Source organism: Phragmites australis, chromosome 20, assembly GCF_958298935.1.
Source record: "Phragmites australis chromosome 20, lpPhrAust1.1, whole genome shotgun sequence".
NCBI lineage: Eukaryota > Viridiplantae > Streptophyta > Magnoliopsida > Poales > Poaceae > Phragmites > Phragmites australis.
Window position 1 is genome coordinate 69168 of NC_084940.1, and position 17470 is coordinate 86637.

Consider the following 17470-nt stretch of genomic DNA (forward strand, 5'->3'; position numbering starts at 1 on the left):
GCCAAAACACCGAACTGGGAAAAATAATGGCAGCGAATGGGTGGTGAGAGGGGTGCGAGTTAGGGCTCTAATACCAAATTGGAATTTGCAAATTTTGCACACTCCGATCCCCTCTTTCTATTGGCAGATTTTGCAAAGATGTCCCTACAGGATTACATAATTGCACAGACTACTTTCACCAACAAGTTCTTTAGTGTTCCTTCCCTACTAGTACTCCAATATTTGTTCATTACCTGAATACGACACACAACATACATGGCAGCTTGGTAAGGAATTTTTGTTGGGCTGTCTTTTCCCACCTGAACCTGATTTGTTCATGATTATTCCCAACAAGGCTACAAACAATTAGCTAGTACTAGTGTGGATGACAATCACTAAGATGAGAAAATATGCATGGTTGATCTGGAACCATTAATTGGATCTGCATCGACCATGTGTCTTTTCTCTGGGTGGATGATGATGAGTATGTATGTATGTATTTATGGCCATTCATTCGTTCATATGATCCATGGAGGCGTCGGTCGGTCAGGAGGCTGCGGCGGCGGGCACGAAGGTGCCGACGTAGCCGAAGCCGACGATGAAGGCCGCCGCGGACTGCAGAAGCAGGTAGATGTAGAAGTGGTCGTGGCCGAAGAAGACCATGTCGTAGACGGCGCAGTAGAGCAGGCACGCCCCCATCACGAGCTCCAGCACATGCACCTCCCGGCTGCATAACCTCTTTCTCGCCGCCGCCGGCTTCTTCTTCTTCCTCCTCGTTGGAGCGACGACACCACTGGTGGTAGACTTGCCGCTGCCGAGCTTGTCGGTGACGACCCACTCGTTGGCGCGGCTGGCCCCGAGCAGGCCGATAACGGCGGCCTTGGAGCGGTGCATGGACATGACGTTCTCGAAGAGGATCCAGAAGATGAGCAGGTGCCAGGACCTGGGCGTGCATACGGCGTTGAGCAGCGTGATGACGGCCGGCACGTACATGGCCACGTACTTGGGGAGGCGCACGTCGCCCTGCACGAGCACGCAGGCCGGGATGACGACGCAGTAGAAGAGGAAGGTGACGAGGTGCGCCACCACCTTCCTGACGAAGAAGAAGCCGTAGATGAGGTGCAGCTTCTTCCACGGCGACACCCGGTCGCTGTGCAGGATCTCTGGGAGCACCTTGCGGAGCAGGTTGGCGGGGCCGCACGACCACCGGTGCTGCTGGTAGCGGTACGCCCTGAAGGTGCTGGGCAGCTCGTTAGGCACGTCCAGGTCGCCGGCGTAGACGAAGCGCCATCCGCGGAGGCTGGCCCGCACAGCCAGGTCCATGTCCTCCACGGTGGTGCGCTCCTTCCAGCCACCCGCATCAGCCAGCGCGGCTATGCGCCACACGCCGGCGGTGCCGTTGAAGCCAAAGAAGGCGTGGCAGGCGGAGCCCACCTCCTGCTCTACGGCGAAGTGGTAGTTGAGGGACATCTCTTGGATGCGCGTGAGGATGCAATCGTTGGCGTTGACGAAGCGCCAGCGGGCCTGCACCAGCGCCACCCCGGGGTCGCGCTGCAGCAGCGGCACGGTGCGGCGGAGGAAGTCGGCGTCGGGCTGGAAGTCGGCGTCGAAGATGGCCACGAACTCGCACTCCTTGACGTATTGCTTCTTGAGGCCCTCGCGCATGGCGCCGGCCTTGTACCCGCTGCGGTTGCTGCGGTTCTCGTACCGGATGCGCACGCCCTTGCCTGCCCAGCGCGCGCACTCAACCTCAACAAGCTCTCTGATGGCCGGGTCCGTGGAGTCATCAAGCACTTGAATCACCAACCTGTCAGATGGCCACGATATCCCGCACGCCGCTCCTATCGACAGCCGATAAACCTGCCATCCATGCATGCATGCAGAATTGAAGATGCAGTTATCACAAATCCTTTCTTAATAATAGTACTACTTAGGTCTAATTATATATGCATGGCTAGCTAGCTCGATCACGTATGTACGTGTACCGACAGTCACAGAGAGAAGAGAAGAGCCAAGAGAGAACGCTGGACTGCTTGTCGTTTCTGACAAGATCGACAAAGCCAAGCGACGATCGACTGCAATGGCTAGCTATATATACTTGTGTCTTCTTTTGCACCGATCGAGATGCAAAGTATATGTACGTACAAAGCTAGGAAAGCAAGCAAACAAGCAGCATGACATAATATTATAATGCACACCGATATATACAAATATATGGAAGGAAACCAGCTAATAAGAGATATATCTATCGATGATAAATTACAAAGTACAAGTGACGCCAGCATCTCAGAATACTGACAATCACTAGAGTTGACCTGCACCACCTCTTTCTGTTAGTACTAGCTATTTGTAAATATTTAAGCAACAATCAAGCTAGTGTGTGTAAGAAATCGAGTAGTGATGCATGCTAACATATACTAGTATATCTTGTACTCCAAATTAAAACCCATACATATATGCAAACAAATAATACTGCCTATATATAGTACCTAGATAGCACTTCACTTAACATATAGTAAGATCGAGTTCCTATGTGTGTGTGTATAATTATATATGCATCCTAAGTTCTCAACTAGCCAGCGCTAAGTGCAGTGAAGAATTTTTGTTGCTTTTGACGTGGAAAAACACAAGAAACACTTGCAACAAGAGGGAAAAGCAAGTATACAAATTAAAAGTAGCTTTCTGTTACATGAAGAAACAAAATTAGAATGCTGCACGCAGCAACAACCGCATATATCAACGGGGGAAAAACGCTGATCTGAGCTAGCTTTCCACAGGCATGAGCATGAGCTTCACACGATCATGCCATCATGGAGTGATCATGCGCACCATGCAGCCACACTCAGTGCTAGTACAAACAATACCAGCTAACTGTGGGCGAGGGCAATAATGCAAGTAAACCGAATCGATCGGAAACAAAGACAACAGCTGTAAAAGTAGAACGATGAGCATACTCAATCTCTCTCACGGCACAGGAGAGGTGAGGAGGGTGACATCACCTGCTTCTCGTTGAACATGGGGATCTGGACTAGGACCATGGGGTGGCAGTGGTCGGCGGCGGCCTCCACCAGGTCGTCTTGTTGTTGGTCACCGTCCCTGCGGTGGGCGCGCTTGCGGCCGCGGAGCAGCCACAGACCGGCGACCACGACCGCCATGTAGAGGCGCTCGAGGAAGAGCATGAGCGACATGGCGGCGCACACGTACACGGCCAGCTGCAGCGTCGGCACCACTACGGACCACCGCACCGCCCGCCAGGCCGCACGCATGGTCGCCGGCGACCCAGCTGCAGCAGTACCGAACCCGAGGCTCCTCATGGTTGTTGTGCGTCGACGACGACGGTCAGCTAGCTAGCTAGGAATTAAGCTCGATTAATCAGCATGATCCCATCCCCTTGTCGTCGATCTTCTCGATCGATCTGCTGAATTGCAGGGTGCATGCATGTACTACTGGAGTGGACTGGAGAGGATTGCGTGTACGTAAAATATGTACTAGGCTACTAGAGGGTACACTACTGATTTACTCCATTCGACAAGTATTTGGCCAGCCGGCTGCTAGGTGCGACGACGACCGGCTAAGTACTACCTCAATCGCCGCTTAAAAGTGCTTTGCTTTCTTGGCTGTGCATGACCTACAATATATATATATATATGCACAAGATCGCTGATGTGTGCTCCAGCCGTATATATATACTGGAAACTAGCTAGCTAGGTGCAGTGCGTACATAGTGTACACGTACACATGCACATCGATCGATCAGTGGCAGTTGTAATAAATAGATAATATTGGGGTACAGCTGACACATATATATGCATGCACGCCTCTCCCTACCTACGTACCTAAAACCGACTGGTTATCGATATGTGAGTGATGCTCCTGCGGACATATGTACAAGATGATATATAGCCACTGTGACGTGCGCAGCCTCTGCCTGGCATATCTGCCCGTCCGTCCGGCTAAACTAATCAATTAGTATTTTTAGAACCATGCATTTAATCCTAACATACTATTTAATTTATTTGTTAATTGAAATTAAGAAACATGCAACCGATCTAATCGATTAGTAATTTTAGAGAATAGCTAGGCTGGAGGACCGCGTACCTTTAATTTTCGTTAATAAAAGTTCAACAACAAATTAAATATATAGCAGGAAAAAGGCACAAATAACACTACGACATCTACAAGAATTGTTATAGTTGAAGAACATAATCCATTCTCAAATTGATGTTGTTTAGAGATACGTACAGTCAAACTTTCGACCACTAATAAACATAAAAGTATGAAGATTTGTCACAGGAAAATGTATTAGTAGACTCATCGTGACAAATACTTTCAAATGGTTATGTTTTGGATAAATTTTAATCACAAATGCTTAGAAAAAGCAACCGTTAATTAAAGGCATGCACAAGATACCATACCGATATACACAAGTAAAAAAGAATAGACACAACATTATAAAATACATAGGAAGACCAAGTCGACGAGAGGGCATGAAAGGAGGTCAAACAAAACCTAGCAGAGTTGTATAAAATACGTGTCTGCTTGCTAGGTTTTTACCAATTAATCAGTTTCCGATAAAGAAAACTGCAAAGGAGTTTGAGATCCAAAACTGCATTCCTTGCTTGCCTTGTGGAGAAAGATCAATCGATGTGAGTAACCACTAATAAAGAGTCAAGAGTAGGTGTGAGTTGAGTGGATCTAAATGTGCGTTCACATATTATAGCTTATTATATCACTAATGTAAGAGTAGTGTATATATGTAGACGCAGATGGATTCGATTGGATGGTGGTTTGATGGCATGTACCTGGACAGTTAGTTATGCTGCTAGGCCCGTGACTGATTTGATTAGGCCCATTCAATTTATATACTTGGATTTCGATGTAGGATAGAATGGACCAGCCCGTGGTGACGGTCCGATAACCCATTAATTGAGGTTCCATCATCATAGAAATACAAGACAATATGTAGTTCTGAGTCATTAGTTTTTTTTATTTACTTTCTCAGTTTAAGTAGGTGAAAGTGCATCTTTAATTCAATTGAGTAAGTTATGGTTCAATCTAATAAAAAAAACAAAACTTGAATCAGTCAGGGTCCGTCTCAATCTTCTTCTTTTAATTTCTTTTTCTTTCTTTCTTTTTTGCGATCAATTTTTTCTTTCTTTCTTGTATATATAATTTCTTAGCAAGCAAGCAATCCAAGCCGACAAATTACGACTGTACTAAGATGACGCAACCAACCCAGGCCTGCATGCAGCCATGATCTAGCTAGTTCACAATCGATCGCGCGAGTACGTATACGTACCTAGGTACCTTATACATACACACTACTTTGTACTCTCTCCAGTAACAAGTATAGTTTTGGACATCGATACGATCTTCAAAACATATCTTTTAACTACTATTTTTTTATAATATATTTATAAAATATAGTAAAGTTATACTATATGAAACTATATTTTAAGATAAATCTACCTGTATCATTTTTAAATATCTAAGCTTAATATATAAAGAGTAATTTATAACTAAAATTTGAAAATATTAACCATGTATAACTCAAAATGACACTTAAATTAGGCATCATCCATATAATTAATGTACGTATGTACTCCCTCTGATTGCAAATATAGATCGTTTTAGCCTCCTCAACTATTCTCTAAATATAAGTCATTCTCAAATTTCTATGCACTTTTTTCTCTTTTATTCCATTCTTATCCCTGTTTAATAAATACTATCACTCTTATAAATGAATGAGTTATCTTCTCCAATGTAGAATAAATAAGAGGCAACAAGATCATTCGATCTACTTTCTTAATTCTTGTGTATAAATCTAAAACGATCTACATTTACCATCGGAGGGAGCAGTAATTAAATTTATCCATAATTGAGTTGTCATCCATCGGTCGATGATATAATAATGCGCATGCATGCTACCTAGCTTGTAGAGTGTACGATTGTACATGCATGCGTGCACTTAATGTTCTACTCATCAATCGTACAGTCATCGATCTATTAGCAAGCAAGCAACGTAACAAGCACTAGCATATACTGCTGTATCTGATCACAAATATAAGTTTATTTAGATTTATTCGTAAGTAAAAAAATTTATCTTTGATCATCAATAGTTTAAAAATCATATAAATTAACGACACAAGATTGATGTTACTAGATTTATCATGAAAAATACATTTATAATATACAACTCTTTCTATTTAAAACAATATAGTTTTATAGATATTATTAATTAAAGTGATATATTACAGACCGTATCAGTGTTCTAAATGATTTATGTTTGTGATAGGAGGGAGTAACAGTCAGGGAGGATATACAGAGGGATTCATATTCTATTATATTTACAAGCGTATAATTAACACTGCATGACTGCAAGATTTAATTTCAAAACATTCCCGACGGTAATTTTGCGAGTGGCCCACGATTATTCTTCTCTTTTATATTATATATTTTATGCATGGCTGACGGCATGTCTAGTTTAATGTGGATATTTCCCACGGTGAAACAAATTAAATCAGGGATAACAAAATTACCGACACAGCTAATTCTCAACAAAATAAAAGCATATAAAAAACGGAACAAAAAATGGTCGTTGAGCAGAGGTTATATAGTATAGATATCGTGGACCATCCATCGATTTCATCGTCTCAGCTGCCCTTGCATATAATGCGCTACTACAAATGCAAGCCAATATTGCGTATCCTCTGACCGATCAGGCATCATATCGCGTCATGATCGAAAAGGCAAAACCAAAACAGTGGGTCGGAGACCGGAGCATGCATGCAACGATAGCGATCGATCAAGGCCGGCCGGGATGGTGGGAGGCCAGACGAACATACCCATGCCAAGCCGGTATCACACAATTGCTAATCCACACAGCAAAAGTACATGAAGTAGTACAAGTCAAGAAACAAAGCCAAATTGATTATAATTAATGCAGATAATAGCAACGTAATCGCAATAACATAGATAGATAAATAGATACATATACATACATAGCTCATCGAACTGCTGCAACTCTAGGCTTGGCTACTCGTCGTTGTTGCTGTACGTCTCCTCGCTGTAGCTGTGGAAGAAGCTGTTGCTACTTGCATCAAGGCCAGTAGGCGCTGCTGCTACTGCCAGAGGGAGACCACCATGGCCGCCACTCGCCGCCACAACAAAGTTAGGCTTCGTTTCTTGCTCATAGTCATAACAGCAGGCCGCGGGGCTGTAGTACTGATATTCCAGCTGCTGATCACCGGCAAGCAGTAGAGCCTGCTTTTGATGATCCTCCTGCTGCAATTGCAAGCCGCCGAGGATGAAGCTCTCTAAGCCCGCCGCAACGGAGCTGTTGTTGCACAGCTCAAAGCACAGGCCAAGGCCACCGCCATTGTCCGAACACGATGAGCTCATCTGCTGCTCACCATTGCCTCCGAACTCGAGGAGTTCGGACGTTGAACAATATTTCTTGGAGTTGTTGCTGCTGGTGGCATGCTGCAGAGAATAATGAGGAGAGGCAGAGAGATGCTGCAGCAACAAGGGAGGAGCTTCTGCTGGTGCTGCTGCTGATGACGATGCTGCGGGGAAGAAGATCTGCTGGTGCTTGTTGGACCTGTCGTGGTGGTGGGTGGCAGGAAGTGGCTGCTGCTGGAAGCCCATGATAAGCTTCTTCTTCAGCTTGGTGTTCCAGTAGTTCTTGATGTCGTTGTCCGTCCTCCCAGGGAGCTGCGCTGCGATGATGGACCACCTGCATGCATATAATATCCGTGCATGCATAAACTAATGTATCCAAATCACTATGCACAGTTTTTTTTTTTTCTAGAGTTGTGGGAGCGAGGCCCCAGTCACCATTGCATAGCAAAAGAGACCAGACCGTTTACAGTATTGTGTTTTATCGGTTACATCACTTGGGCTATATAAGAGCAAAGCACTACAAAACATGCACAAGTATTTCTATAAGAGACCATAATTATTTATATTACCGATAAGAGACCATGTACAATTATTTCTATATAATCTATATATGCACAAGTGACAAGTCGCTACGCTAGCTATGCATGCATATTATTACCTGCTTCCAATGGTAGCAAAGAGGTTGCAGATGATCCTATCCTCGTCGTCAGAAAAGCCGCCATGCTTGATGTTTGGCCTCAGGTAATTCAGCCACCGCAACCTGCAGCTCTTCCCGCACCTCTTCAGCCCTGCAGCATGAATGCATGCACGCAGTTGATAGATCATATAGCTATATATAGCTTGATACATTAAGATCGAGCTCGATTGCTACTAGCTAGCTGATCTGATATTCTGATCTCGATGAAAGTGGAGAGACTGGATAATAAGGAACTTAATTATATATATATAAATCAACAACTATACCAGCTTTGTGAGGGAGAGCGATCCAGTTGCCGCCGGTGCCATGCTTGTGGATGTACTCCTTGAGCTTGCGATCCTCCTCGGGTGACCAAGGCCCTTTCTTCACACTCGCCTTATCGCAGCATGGAGGCCTCCCCATTTTTTTTTTTTGCCGGCCCTTTTTGCCGATCCGATCCCTTTGCTTAATTGTAGTAGTGATCAGAGTGGATGGGTGGAGAGAGAGAGAGAGAGCAACACAACACAACACAGAGGGGAGGTAGGAGTGTTGAAAAGGAAGGATATATGCACAGCATCACAGGCATGGCCTTTTCTTGTCAACAATACAATAAGCTAAATCTCACATGGATGATGAGACAACTAGATCTCACCATATAACCCTGCACTTTTGGAGACTCTTATTGGCCCATGCAAGCAGCCTGTCTCGATCCCCGGCCGATCAATCAGTATCCCTCTCACCTGTCTCGCATATTTAAAAACTACGTACGTACGTATCAATTAAGGCCAGGCGTGGTGTAACAGTACAACAATTAAGAAATGATCGATCGATCGATCGCGATGCAGGAAGTGAGATCTTGGTAGAAAAGATTCAGTTAGTGTGCGTAGGAACTAGCTAGATAGCTAGCTAGCTAGCTAGAGTTGATAATATTATTATTGCAGGGATATATAGAGAGAGAGATAGACTAATCAACATGCATGACAAGCTGCTAGCTAGTTAGTGCTCGATGTCAGTTAATCTGTCATTATTCATGTTAATTAAATTGGTTAACGTGGAGAACATTAGAAGCAAGGCCACGTAAAATATATTTGCATGGATGCATGTTTTAAGTATATATGTAGGCTTAACTTCGTCAAACAAAAGACCCTGATGACTAGAAAAACAAGACATATGCGTCGTACGAAATGCTAAAGGATTAACACATCTAGGTAGGGTGGTGGATGCATGAGGTGAGGGAACGACTTCACTGAACAGACTTCAAATTCTGATACTAGTGAGTGCATGCTTTAAGTGCTGTTATGTATAGACATATGATAGGAACACATTCGTAGGTGTAAGAGTGACGTTTGTGTGTGCAAATGTAATCCTTGTAATTGAAAAAACTAATAATTTTTAAAAAAACATGTAGTATGTAAAAGCATTTGGATTTGGATCTGAATAATTAAGGTAGCGAGCGAGCGCGAGCACATATAATGTACGTTTCACGTACGCAAGCGAGTACGCATGCATGCACGTGGTTAATTTGTACTTACGTGTGGTAATAACGTACTCGTGATGATCTCTCTCTATATATAGAATAATAAGAAAAGTACGTAAAGCGTAGGACACAAATTAAATGTATATATATGATTTAACAGCTAGTACAAATGTATGTACAAAGGTACTCACCAATTTTAAGTTGATAGATCCCATGGCTAATTAACTAGCTGATCCGATCCCATGCGATGTTGTTATGCCAAGGTTTTCTTTAATTTTCTCCGACCAGCAAGCACCAACAAAATTAACAGTACGCCCGTACATACTGTTAGTTTCTTGTTCTTGCAAATATTATTTGCCTACACTTTCTACATTTCAGTACTTGAAATCTCATTCCTAAAATCTCCTGTGAACAAGCGCACGCGGGTGAGGTTTCCGGTTGGGGGTTCCTTTTTCGCCGGCTTTAGAGTTGATATACCAAGTTTTCGTTGCAAACCCCGAGAGATATTGTTACTACGAAGGATGACCAAAGATCAAAACGTCTGGTTCAAAACTCTATTGCTTCATCCGATCCAGGCAAGCTTCGGGGGAGGCAGGCCGACCCGGTAGAGGAGGTGGGCGAGGCGGCGGGGCGCCGTTGTCCGCCGGTGGTGGAGAACGACCGGTGAGCCAGGGCGGGGCGGGGGAGCACAAATCAGTCGGGTTAGCGCGGCAGGGGTGACGGGCACAGATCCGACGACGGGAATGCCACTGAAGACGGCTGGGGGTGGGCGGGAGGCGGGGGCGTGGCGAGCAGGGTAGGACGGGCGTGGGTGAGAGCAGGAAGATGGCTATGATGAGCTGTTGGACAGCCGTCGCTTGAAACTTTATACAATACCAGGTGTTTGAAATTTAGCAGTTGCCTTATTTGCTTTATAGTGCAAACATTAACTCCTCCTTTTGTTTGTGCCTATATATATATCTATATATATATATATATATATATATATATATATATATCACTTATAAAGAAGTAGGCACATCTCAGAAAATTGTATATATGGATCATCCTCGTGTGAAATTGATATAAGTTGTGTACCTACGGAATACGCACAGACCGAGCGTGTGCGTCCGACTAAACAACTAACTAGGCTCTAATGCACGCGCCAGCCCCACTGACCGAGCACACGCCACCCGCGCCCCGAGCGTGCTCCCACCCACCAACCCCGTGGGCCCATGGAGACCAAGCAGCGATTGCAACGAGTTGCACCTTCATGCATAAAGGATTTACATTTATAAACGTAGAGTGATTGCGACTACATGTTGTAACTATAGATAGCGTGATCCACCCACCAACCCCATGGGCCCATAGGACTACCAAACACGTTTCCACCTTACGAGCAGCGATTGCAACCAGTTGCAATTACGTACATAGAAAAGTTACAACATATAGTATAGAGTGATTACAATTATTAGTCGCAACTATAGATATAGAGTGTTTATCATATTGTAATTATAGTATTCATCATATTATAATTAGAGTGTTCACTATGTTGTAATTAGAGTGTATACTATGTTATAATTAGTATTCACCCACTAATCCGTGAGTCCACTAGGTTACCGAACGTGTTCTCATCTTGTAAACAGCGATTACAACTGGTTATAACTACGTGTATAAAAAAATTACAACATGTAAACCAATTCACGGTCGAGATTTGTTCTGCTCGTATGCACAGAATAAACTAGCTGTTGGTTTGGTGCACTGCAGGCTGGAGCACAGGAGAAGGAGAAGAGAATCTTGTCGATCTTTTTGACCATGCAAATTGAAGGTCTGGTATATATGAAGATCGACGACGTGACAACTTCTACTAGTAGTTGTGATAGTGCATAGTGTGAGTTGGGATGATGTGACACTTGCATTGGTTTGGTGCACTGCATCATGTGCATGTATTATAATTATTACTTCGTCTCATCTTATGCATCGGGGTTTGCCGTTATCAATCGAGCAACTTTATATATATATATATATATATATATATATATATATATATATATATATTGTCGGTGTATCAAGAACCGGGGGTCCCTGAGTCCCGAGGTCAAGCTAGTCATCCGCCACACGGCGCCATCCTGCGAGATCCCTCCTGTGGGGTGAGAAAAGTTCAAGTCCCGGGAGAAGGTGCTCGGGACCACAGTCACTAGTCCCCGAGCACCCTAGTTCCCCGATGATCCACGGAGTCTAAGTACCGGGAAGAAAGTGCTCGGGGAGGTGCCCGGTCACCCCCGAGCACCCTAGACCCCCGATGATCAGAAGAGCTAAGTTCCGGGAGAGAGTGCTCGGGACTGCGTGTAGCAGCTCCCGAGTGCTCGGTTCCCCGAGGATCCGCGTAAGAGTGCTCGGGAGAGAGTGCTCGGGGCTGCACGTGGCGGCCCCCGAGCACTCGGTTCCCCGAAGGATAGAGCCAGAGTGCTCGGGAGAGAGTGCTCGGGGAGGTGAACAATACCCCCGAGCGCCCGGTACCCCGAGGGCAAGGATAGGCATTTTCGGGAGAAAGTGCTCGGTGAGGTGAACAGTACCCCCGAGCACTCGGTGCCCCGACGACCCAGAAAGACCCCCGAGGGACCCGCCGATGAGGTGTCAATCAGTCAGAGGTCTGAGGCCGCATTTAATGAGCGTGCGTGGCCTGACATCCCCAACTGCTCCCGCCGCGGTGTCAGTTCCTGTCATGTTTTGGCAGAGAGGCGTGAGGCTATTAACTGCACGGGTCCCGTCCCGTATCATCCGGCTTGTCTCGTGATAACATCGCAAGGATCAAGGCGTTCCGTCTGCCGCCCTGCTGTGGCAGAGGAAGAAGACAGGGCGGGCACGTCGGGTTGCTCTGCGGCTGCCTGGTGGGCCCTCTCCACGGCGACCGTTGCCAGGGCGTTTATGGTGATAGGTGACCGGGCGTGTGACGCATTTTCCACCCCCCGGTCACTTCACCCAGAAGAAATGATGACGCCTTTCCCAGTCATGGCGTCTTGGAATTTGTGCCCCCCTCCTTCCTGTTCGGGGCATGTCGCAGCCGGCGAGTGCTTAAAAGAGCCGGCAATACGGAAGAGAAGAGGATCCATGGATAGAGAATCCGAACAAGAATCGTAGCATCCCAGCATCCAACAGAGGACCAACCCAATCCAACAAGTCCAAGGATCAACGAACATAGCCAGAACCGAACCATAGACGAACACAAAGCACAAGGCACAGTCCCTGCCTAAGAACAAGGAGCCTCAAGCTCTTAGTTAGACCAATATTCTTGTAACCAGCAACATCCTTGAGGGACTTCCTCAAGACAGTTATCGCATCCATACAGGAGTAGGGTATTACGCCTCTGTGCGGCCCGAACCTGTCTAAATTCCGGTGCATTTACTTCTTTCTGCACTAGGTCGATCACCCCCACCACCGGCCGTTGCACTTACTCTCATTCATTTCTCCGACGAACTTATTCAGGATCATCCCCCCAGCCGAATCTCTAAAAAGGGATCTCTCAGGATCCCTGCGACAGGAGTTAATCCTCCGACATATACATATACACATATATATGTGTATATATATATATATAATGTGTTATATACCGATAAGGTATATTGTAGATCTATTTAACAAATCTAGATATTGTGGATTCGAATCTACATGACCTGATACTCCCGAAGATTACAAAGACGTATATTATGAAGGTCTCGATCGAGTTATTCAACTCGAGTAAGACTAGTATCTAGGCTGGATTTGACTGCTTTAGCTTAGCCGACAAGATGAATAACTCCCTATCGACTACGACCGGGACTAAGATGACAACAGGACCTCTTTATAAGGTGGGGACCCTAACCCCAGGAAGAGGTAGACACATCTCAATGCAAGCGTCTGCAAGACCCTAGCAATCAGAGATACTCGATGACTTTAACTCTAGATTAGTCTTGATTCAATCCCCTCCATTGTAATAGGTCTAGCCATATTGTTCATACTCGAGATACTTATATATAACAGCATCAATACAGGACATAGGGTATTACTCCAATTGGAGTGTCGAACCTATCTACATCGCGTGTCTTGTTTACTACTCGATCCCTGATCTCAAAGGTACCCCTATTTAATTACGGTATATTGTCAAGCACTAATATTTGATAGTTGGCGCGCCAGGTAGGGGCCTTCATCTATTTTTCAGGATCGTTCATGTCTCAAGTGCACGTCCGCGTCGGATTCTCCTACATTGGCTTCTATGATCACTTCGAGTCGGCAGCAATCATCTTCGCATTGCCTCCTACTGGCTTTGAGATCACCTTCGTAACTATGGTATACCGCTGGGATGATCCAGATGGACTGATCCACACCGGTATCCTCGAGTCCAACCTATTGGACACATACCGTGAGGTGGGACACTTCGACTGGGATCCCAAGGAGCCTAACGTTCTTCAGTTCATGGACACCGACAACGACGGTGAAAGTCAGGACAGTGGCGATGATGGCTCCATTGACGGCCAAAGTAGCCGAACAGATCGATTTGTGTTCATGGCTGGAGCCGACAGCACCCGCTGAGCAGAATGTGGAAGATCTGCGCGCTGTGGTAAGTAATGATATAAGAATCCCTAAGGATCCGATAGGGGCAGCCGTTGCCCAAGGTACCAGCATCGCTGGAGGGTTACCGCTAGGGACGTCCACGACTAGAACCTTATATGCCACTAATACCACTCATCATCGATGAAATATGGATAATTAGGTAAACCCTGATATTCCATGATGGCTTGTCGTAGGGATGCCTTTTGATCAGGCGATGCCTCACCAACAACAGCTCCAAGATCGAGAAACGAACTCCCTCAGAATAGCAATCATAGGGTGACATCGGCTCGACCACAGCTGAGCGTTGGTAGCGGTGTCTTCAGTGCTCTAGAGACCAACGTCCAAGGGACTCATCTGATTCTAAGATCCTTTTTTTGAATTGGATATGACGAATCCTTTAACCCCAATGGTCAATCAGTTGAAAACTTTGCTCGAAGTGGCTCAAATCCAGGCTACTCGAGCAAATAACCCTAACAACTCTAGGCTCCCCAGCCGGCAAGGTGCAGGTTTGAGGAGCCACGAACACAGACATCCCCGAGTCGAGGGATCGTAAACGGGAAGCTCGAGTGGTTGAGCTCGAGCACATCCCTGTAGGTAAAACTGTAATTGCCCCATGCACAGGAACTAGGAAGACTTGAGGAATCTCATCCCTCACGAGAGGCGCGACTTACGAGAAGTGATTGACAACCATATGAGGAATGCTGTGAAGATGATCATCGTTATAACGGCCGCATATCTACAGGGCAGAGCGATCTAAGTGACTCCCTCATCTCCTCCTGAAGACTTCGATGGAGGCTGTGAAGCCTTCGCACCCAAGCTCTAGTCGATACAATGGCCTGAGAAGTTCAAAGCGGGTCCAATCCAGAAATAAGGTGGGAAAATCAACCCCAACAAGTGGTTATGGATTTATATCACTATTATTCGAGCAGCTGGTGATGACAACAAGGTAATGGCTAATTTCCTGCTAACTGCTCTCGATGGACTGGCAAAGTCTTGGTGTTGAACCTGCCCCCCCCCCCCCCCCCCAACTCGATCCGATCATGGGCCGACTTAAAGGCTCAGTTCATCGCCAATTTCCAGGGTATGTTCAAACGCCCGGGAATGAAAGACGATCTCCATCAGCTGAACCAAGGCAAGGATGAATCTCTTTGAGACTTCATCCGAAGGTTCAGCGACAGGCGTAATATGAATCTCCATCGGGTCGGCCATCATCGCCTTCAAGAGAGGCGTCAAGGACAGGGACCTGGTCAGGTAGCTAGCTACCCGAAAGATCCATATGGTCAAAAAACTCTTTGAGTTGGCTGATAAGTTTGTGAAGCGTGCTGAAGCCTAGGTACACGCCAAAAACCCTCCGTCCAACAAATACAAGCTGGACTCTTCAAAGAATGAGGGGAAGAAGAATAAATCCAGTGACAAACGTAAGGGTCCAGACACGGCCGTAGCCGCGGTCGAGAGGAACAAGTCACGCAACACTAAAGACAATAAGGGCTAGAGCCGTGGTGGCGGGAAGTGGTGTCCAGTTCATCGGTCCAACCAGCATGACTTTGACGAGTGTCAGGTTATCAACAAAAAGCTTGAAGAGAAGCTCAAGGTCGTTGTCGCTAACTATACTAGAAAATAGGCCAAGCCAGGTGCTAATGAGGACGAGCCCGATTTCTGCAAGGCCGATCAGAACTTGGCACACATCTTCGGAAGATCCACCATTTACGAATCCAAGAGGCAGTATAAGGCTGTCCAAAGGGATGTTAACCTGGCCTTGACTGGGCCTCCCTGGTACCTCAATTAGCCAAAAGTTCTGATTACCTTCGATCAAGCTGACCACCCAGTCGCGGTTTCACATCCAGGTCATTACCTGGTCGAGGTCCAACCTACTATCCTCAACATCAAGGTATCTCGAACCCTGGTCGATAGGGGTAGTTCGCTCAACCTTATCTTTGCTAAGACGTTGGACAATATGGGAATCCATAGGTCGGAGCTCAAGGCAGGGGTTGAGCGTTTCCATGGTATTACCCAAAACTCATAGACCATACCTCTTGGTCAAATTGAGTCCTGTCATGTTCAGTGCGCCTGACAACTTTCGCACAGAGAAGCTAACCTTCGATGTTGCAGACTTTGAGATGGCATACATTGTAATCCTAGGCCGCCCAATGCTGGACAAGTTCTTGGTTGTGGTACATTATGCGTACGAAGCGCTCAAAATCCCAAGTCCCAAAGGGGTCATAACTACCAAGGGAGATCAACGTGCAGCGGTCAAGTACGACAAGCATAGCCTGGAGATGGTCGAGCACTTCTGCCGAACAACTACTACCGCAAAAGACATGGAGTCTAAGCGTCAGAAGTGTCAAGCTGCCAGCAAGAGCAATGATAGTGCCAATGACTCCGAGCTTTTGAGTCTTGTTGATACTTCCAAGTCTGACGACACCACCAAAGGTGAGGCCGACGACGGTTCCAAGGATAGGAAGGTTGGTGGTGGTACCAAGGCAGTGCCCCTCAACTCGTCTGAGCTAACTAAGATGGTCAAGATTGGGGCTAACCTTGACCCCAAATAGGAACTCGAGCTCATCACTTTCCTCCAGACGAACCAAGGCGTGTTTGTATGGCAGCGATACGATATGCCTGGGGTCCCTAGGGAGGTGATCGAGCATCGATTAGCTGTGGAACCTGGCACCAAATCTATGGTGCAGAAGTAGTGAAGATTCATGGAGGATAGAAAGCAGGCCATTCAGGAAAAGGTCGACAAACTCCTTAAGGTGGGCTTCATTCGAGAAGTTCATCATTCTACATGGCTCGTGAATCCTATCCTCGTGAAAAAAGCCAACAGCAAGTGGAGAACGTGTGTCGACTTTACCAACCTCAACAAAGCTTATCCAAAGGATCTTTTTCCCTTCCTCGCATCGACCAGATTGTCGATTCTACGACGGGTTGTGTGTTACTGTGTTTTCTATATGCCTATTCGGGGTATCACCAAATTAGCATGGGGGTAGAGGATGAGGAAAAAACAACTTTTATTACTCCCTTTGGTGTATTTTTCTATGTAAAAATGCCATTTGGTTTGAAGGATGCTGGTGCTACTTATCAACGGTGTATTCAAAATTGTTTACAACTCCAGATTAGGCGCAATGTTGAAGCTTATGTCGATGATATTGTAGTTAAATCTAAAACCAAAGATGCATTGATTGACGATCTCAAGGAAACATTCGACAGCCTCCGAAAGTATCATATGATGCTCAACCCCGAGAAGTGGACGTTCGGCGTTCCATCCGGCAAGCTTCTTGGTTTCTTGGTGTCAAGTTGGGGCATTGAGGCCACTCCACATAAAATAGAGGCTCTCGACCATATGCGGTCACCACAAACACTAAAGAAAGTTC

At 46.0% G+C, this 17470-nt stretch overlaps 2 protein-coding genes across 2 annotated transcripts; both read right to left on the minus strand.

Moving 5' to 3' along the window:
• Positions 1-525: 525 nt before the first annotated feature.
• LOC133902262 (glucomannan 4-beta-mannosyltransferase 1-like) lies at positions 526-3293 on the minus strand. The gene is made up of 2 exons (XM_062343877.1): positions 2979-3293; positions 526-1839 (listed from the first exon to the last, which is right to left on the minus strand). The coding sequence occupies exons 1-2, from the start codon at positions 3291-3293 to the stop codon at positions 526-528; spliced, it is 1629 nt and encodes a 542-aa protein (XP_062199861.1).
• A 3708-nt stretch (positions 3294-7001) lies between these two features.
• On the minus strand, positions 7002-8776 carry LOC133902060 (transcription factor RAX2-like). The gene is made up of 3 exons (XM_062343637.1): positions 8344-8776; positions 8039-8168; positions 7002-7714 (listed from the first exon to the last, which is right to left on the minus strand). The coding sequence occupies exons 1-3, from the start codon at positions 8477-8479 to the stop codon at positions 7015-7017; spliced, it is 966 nt and encodes a 321-aa protein (XP_062199621.1). The 5' UTR covers positions 8480-8776; the 3' UTR covers positions 7002-7014.
• Between the last annotated feature and the right edge of the window lie 8694 nt (positions 8777-17470).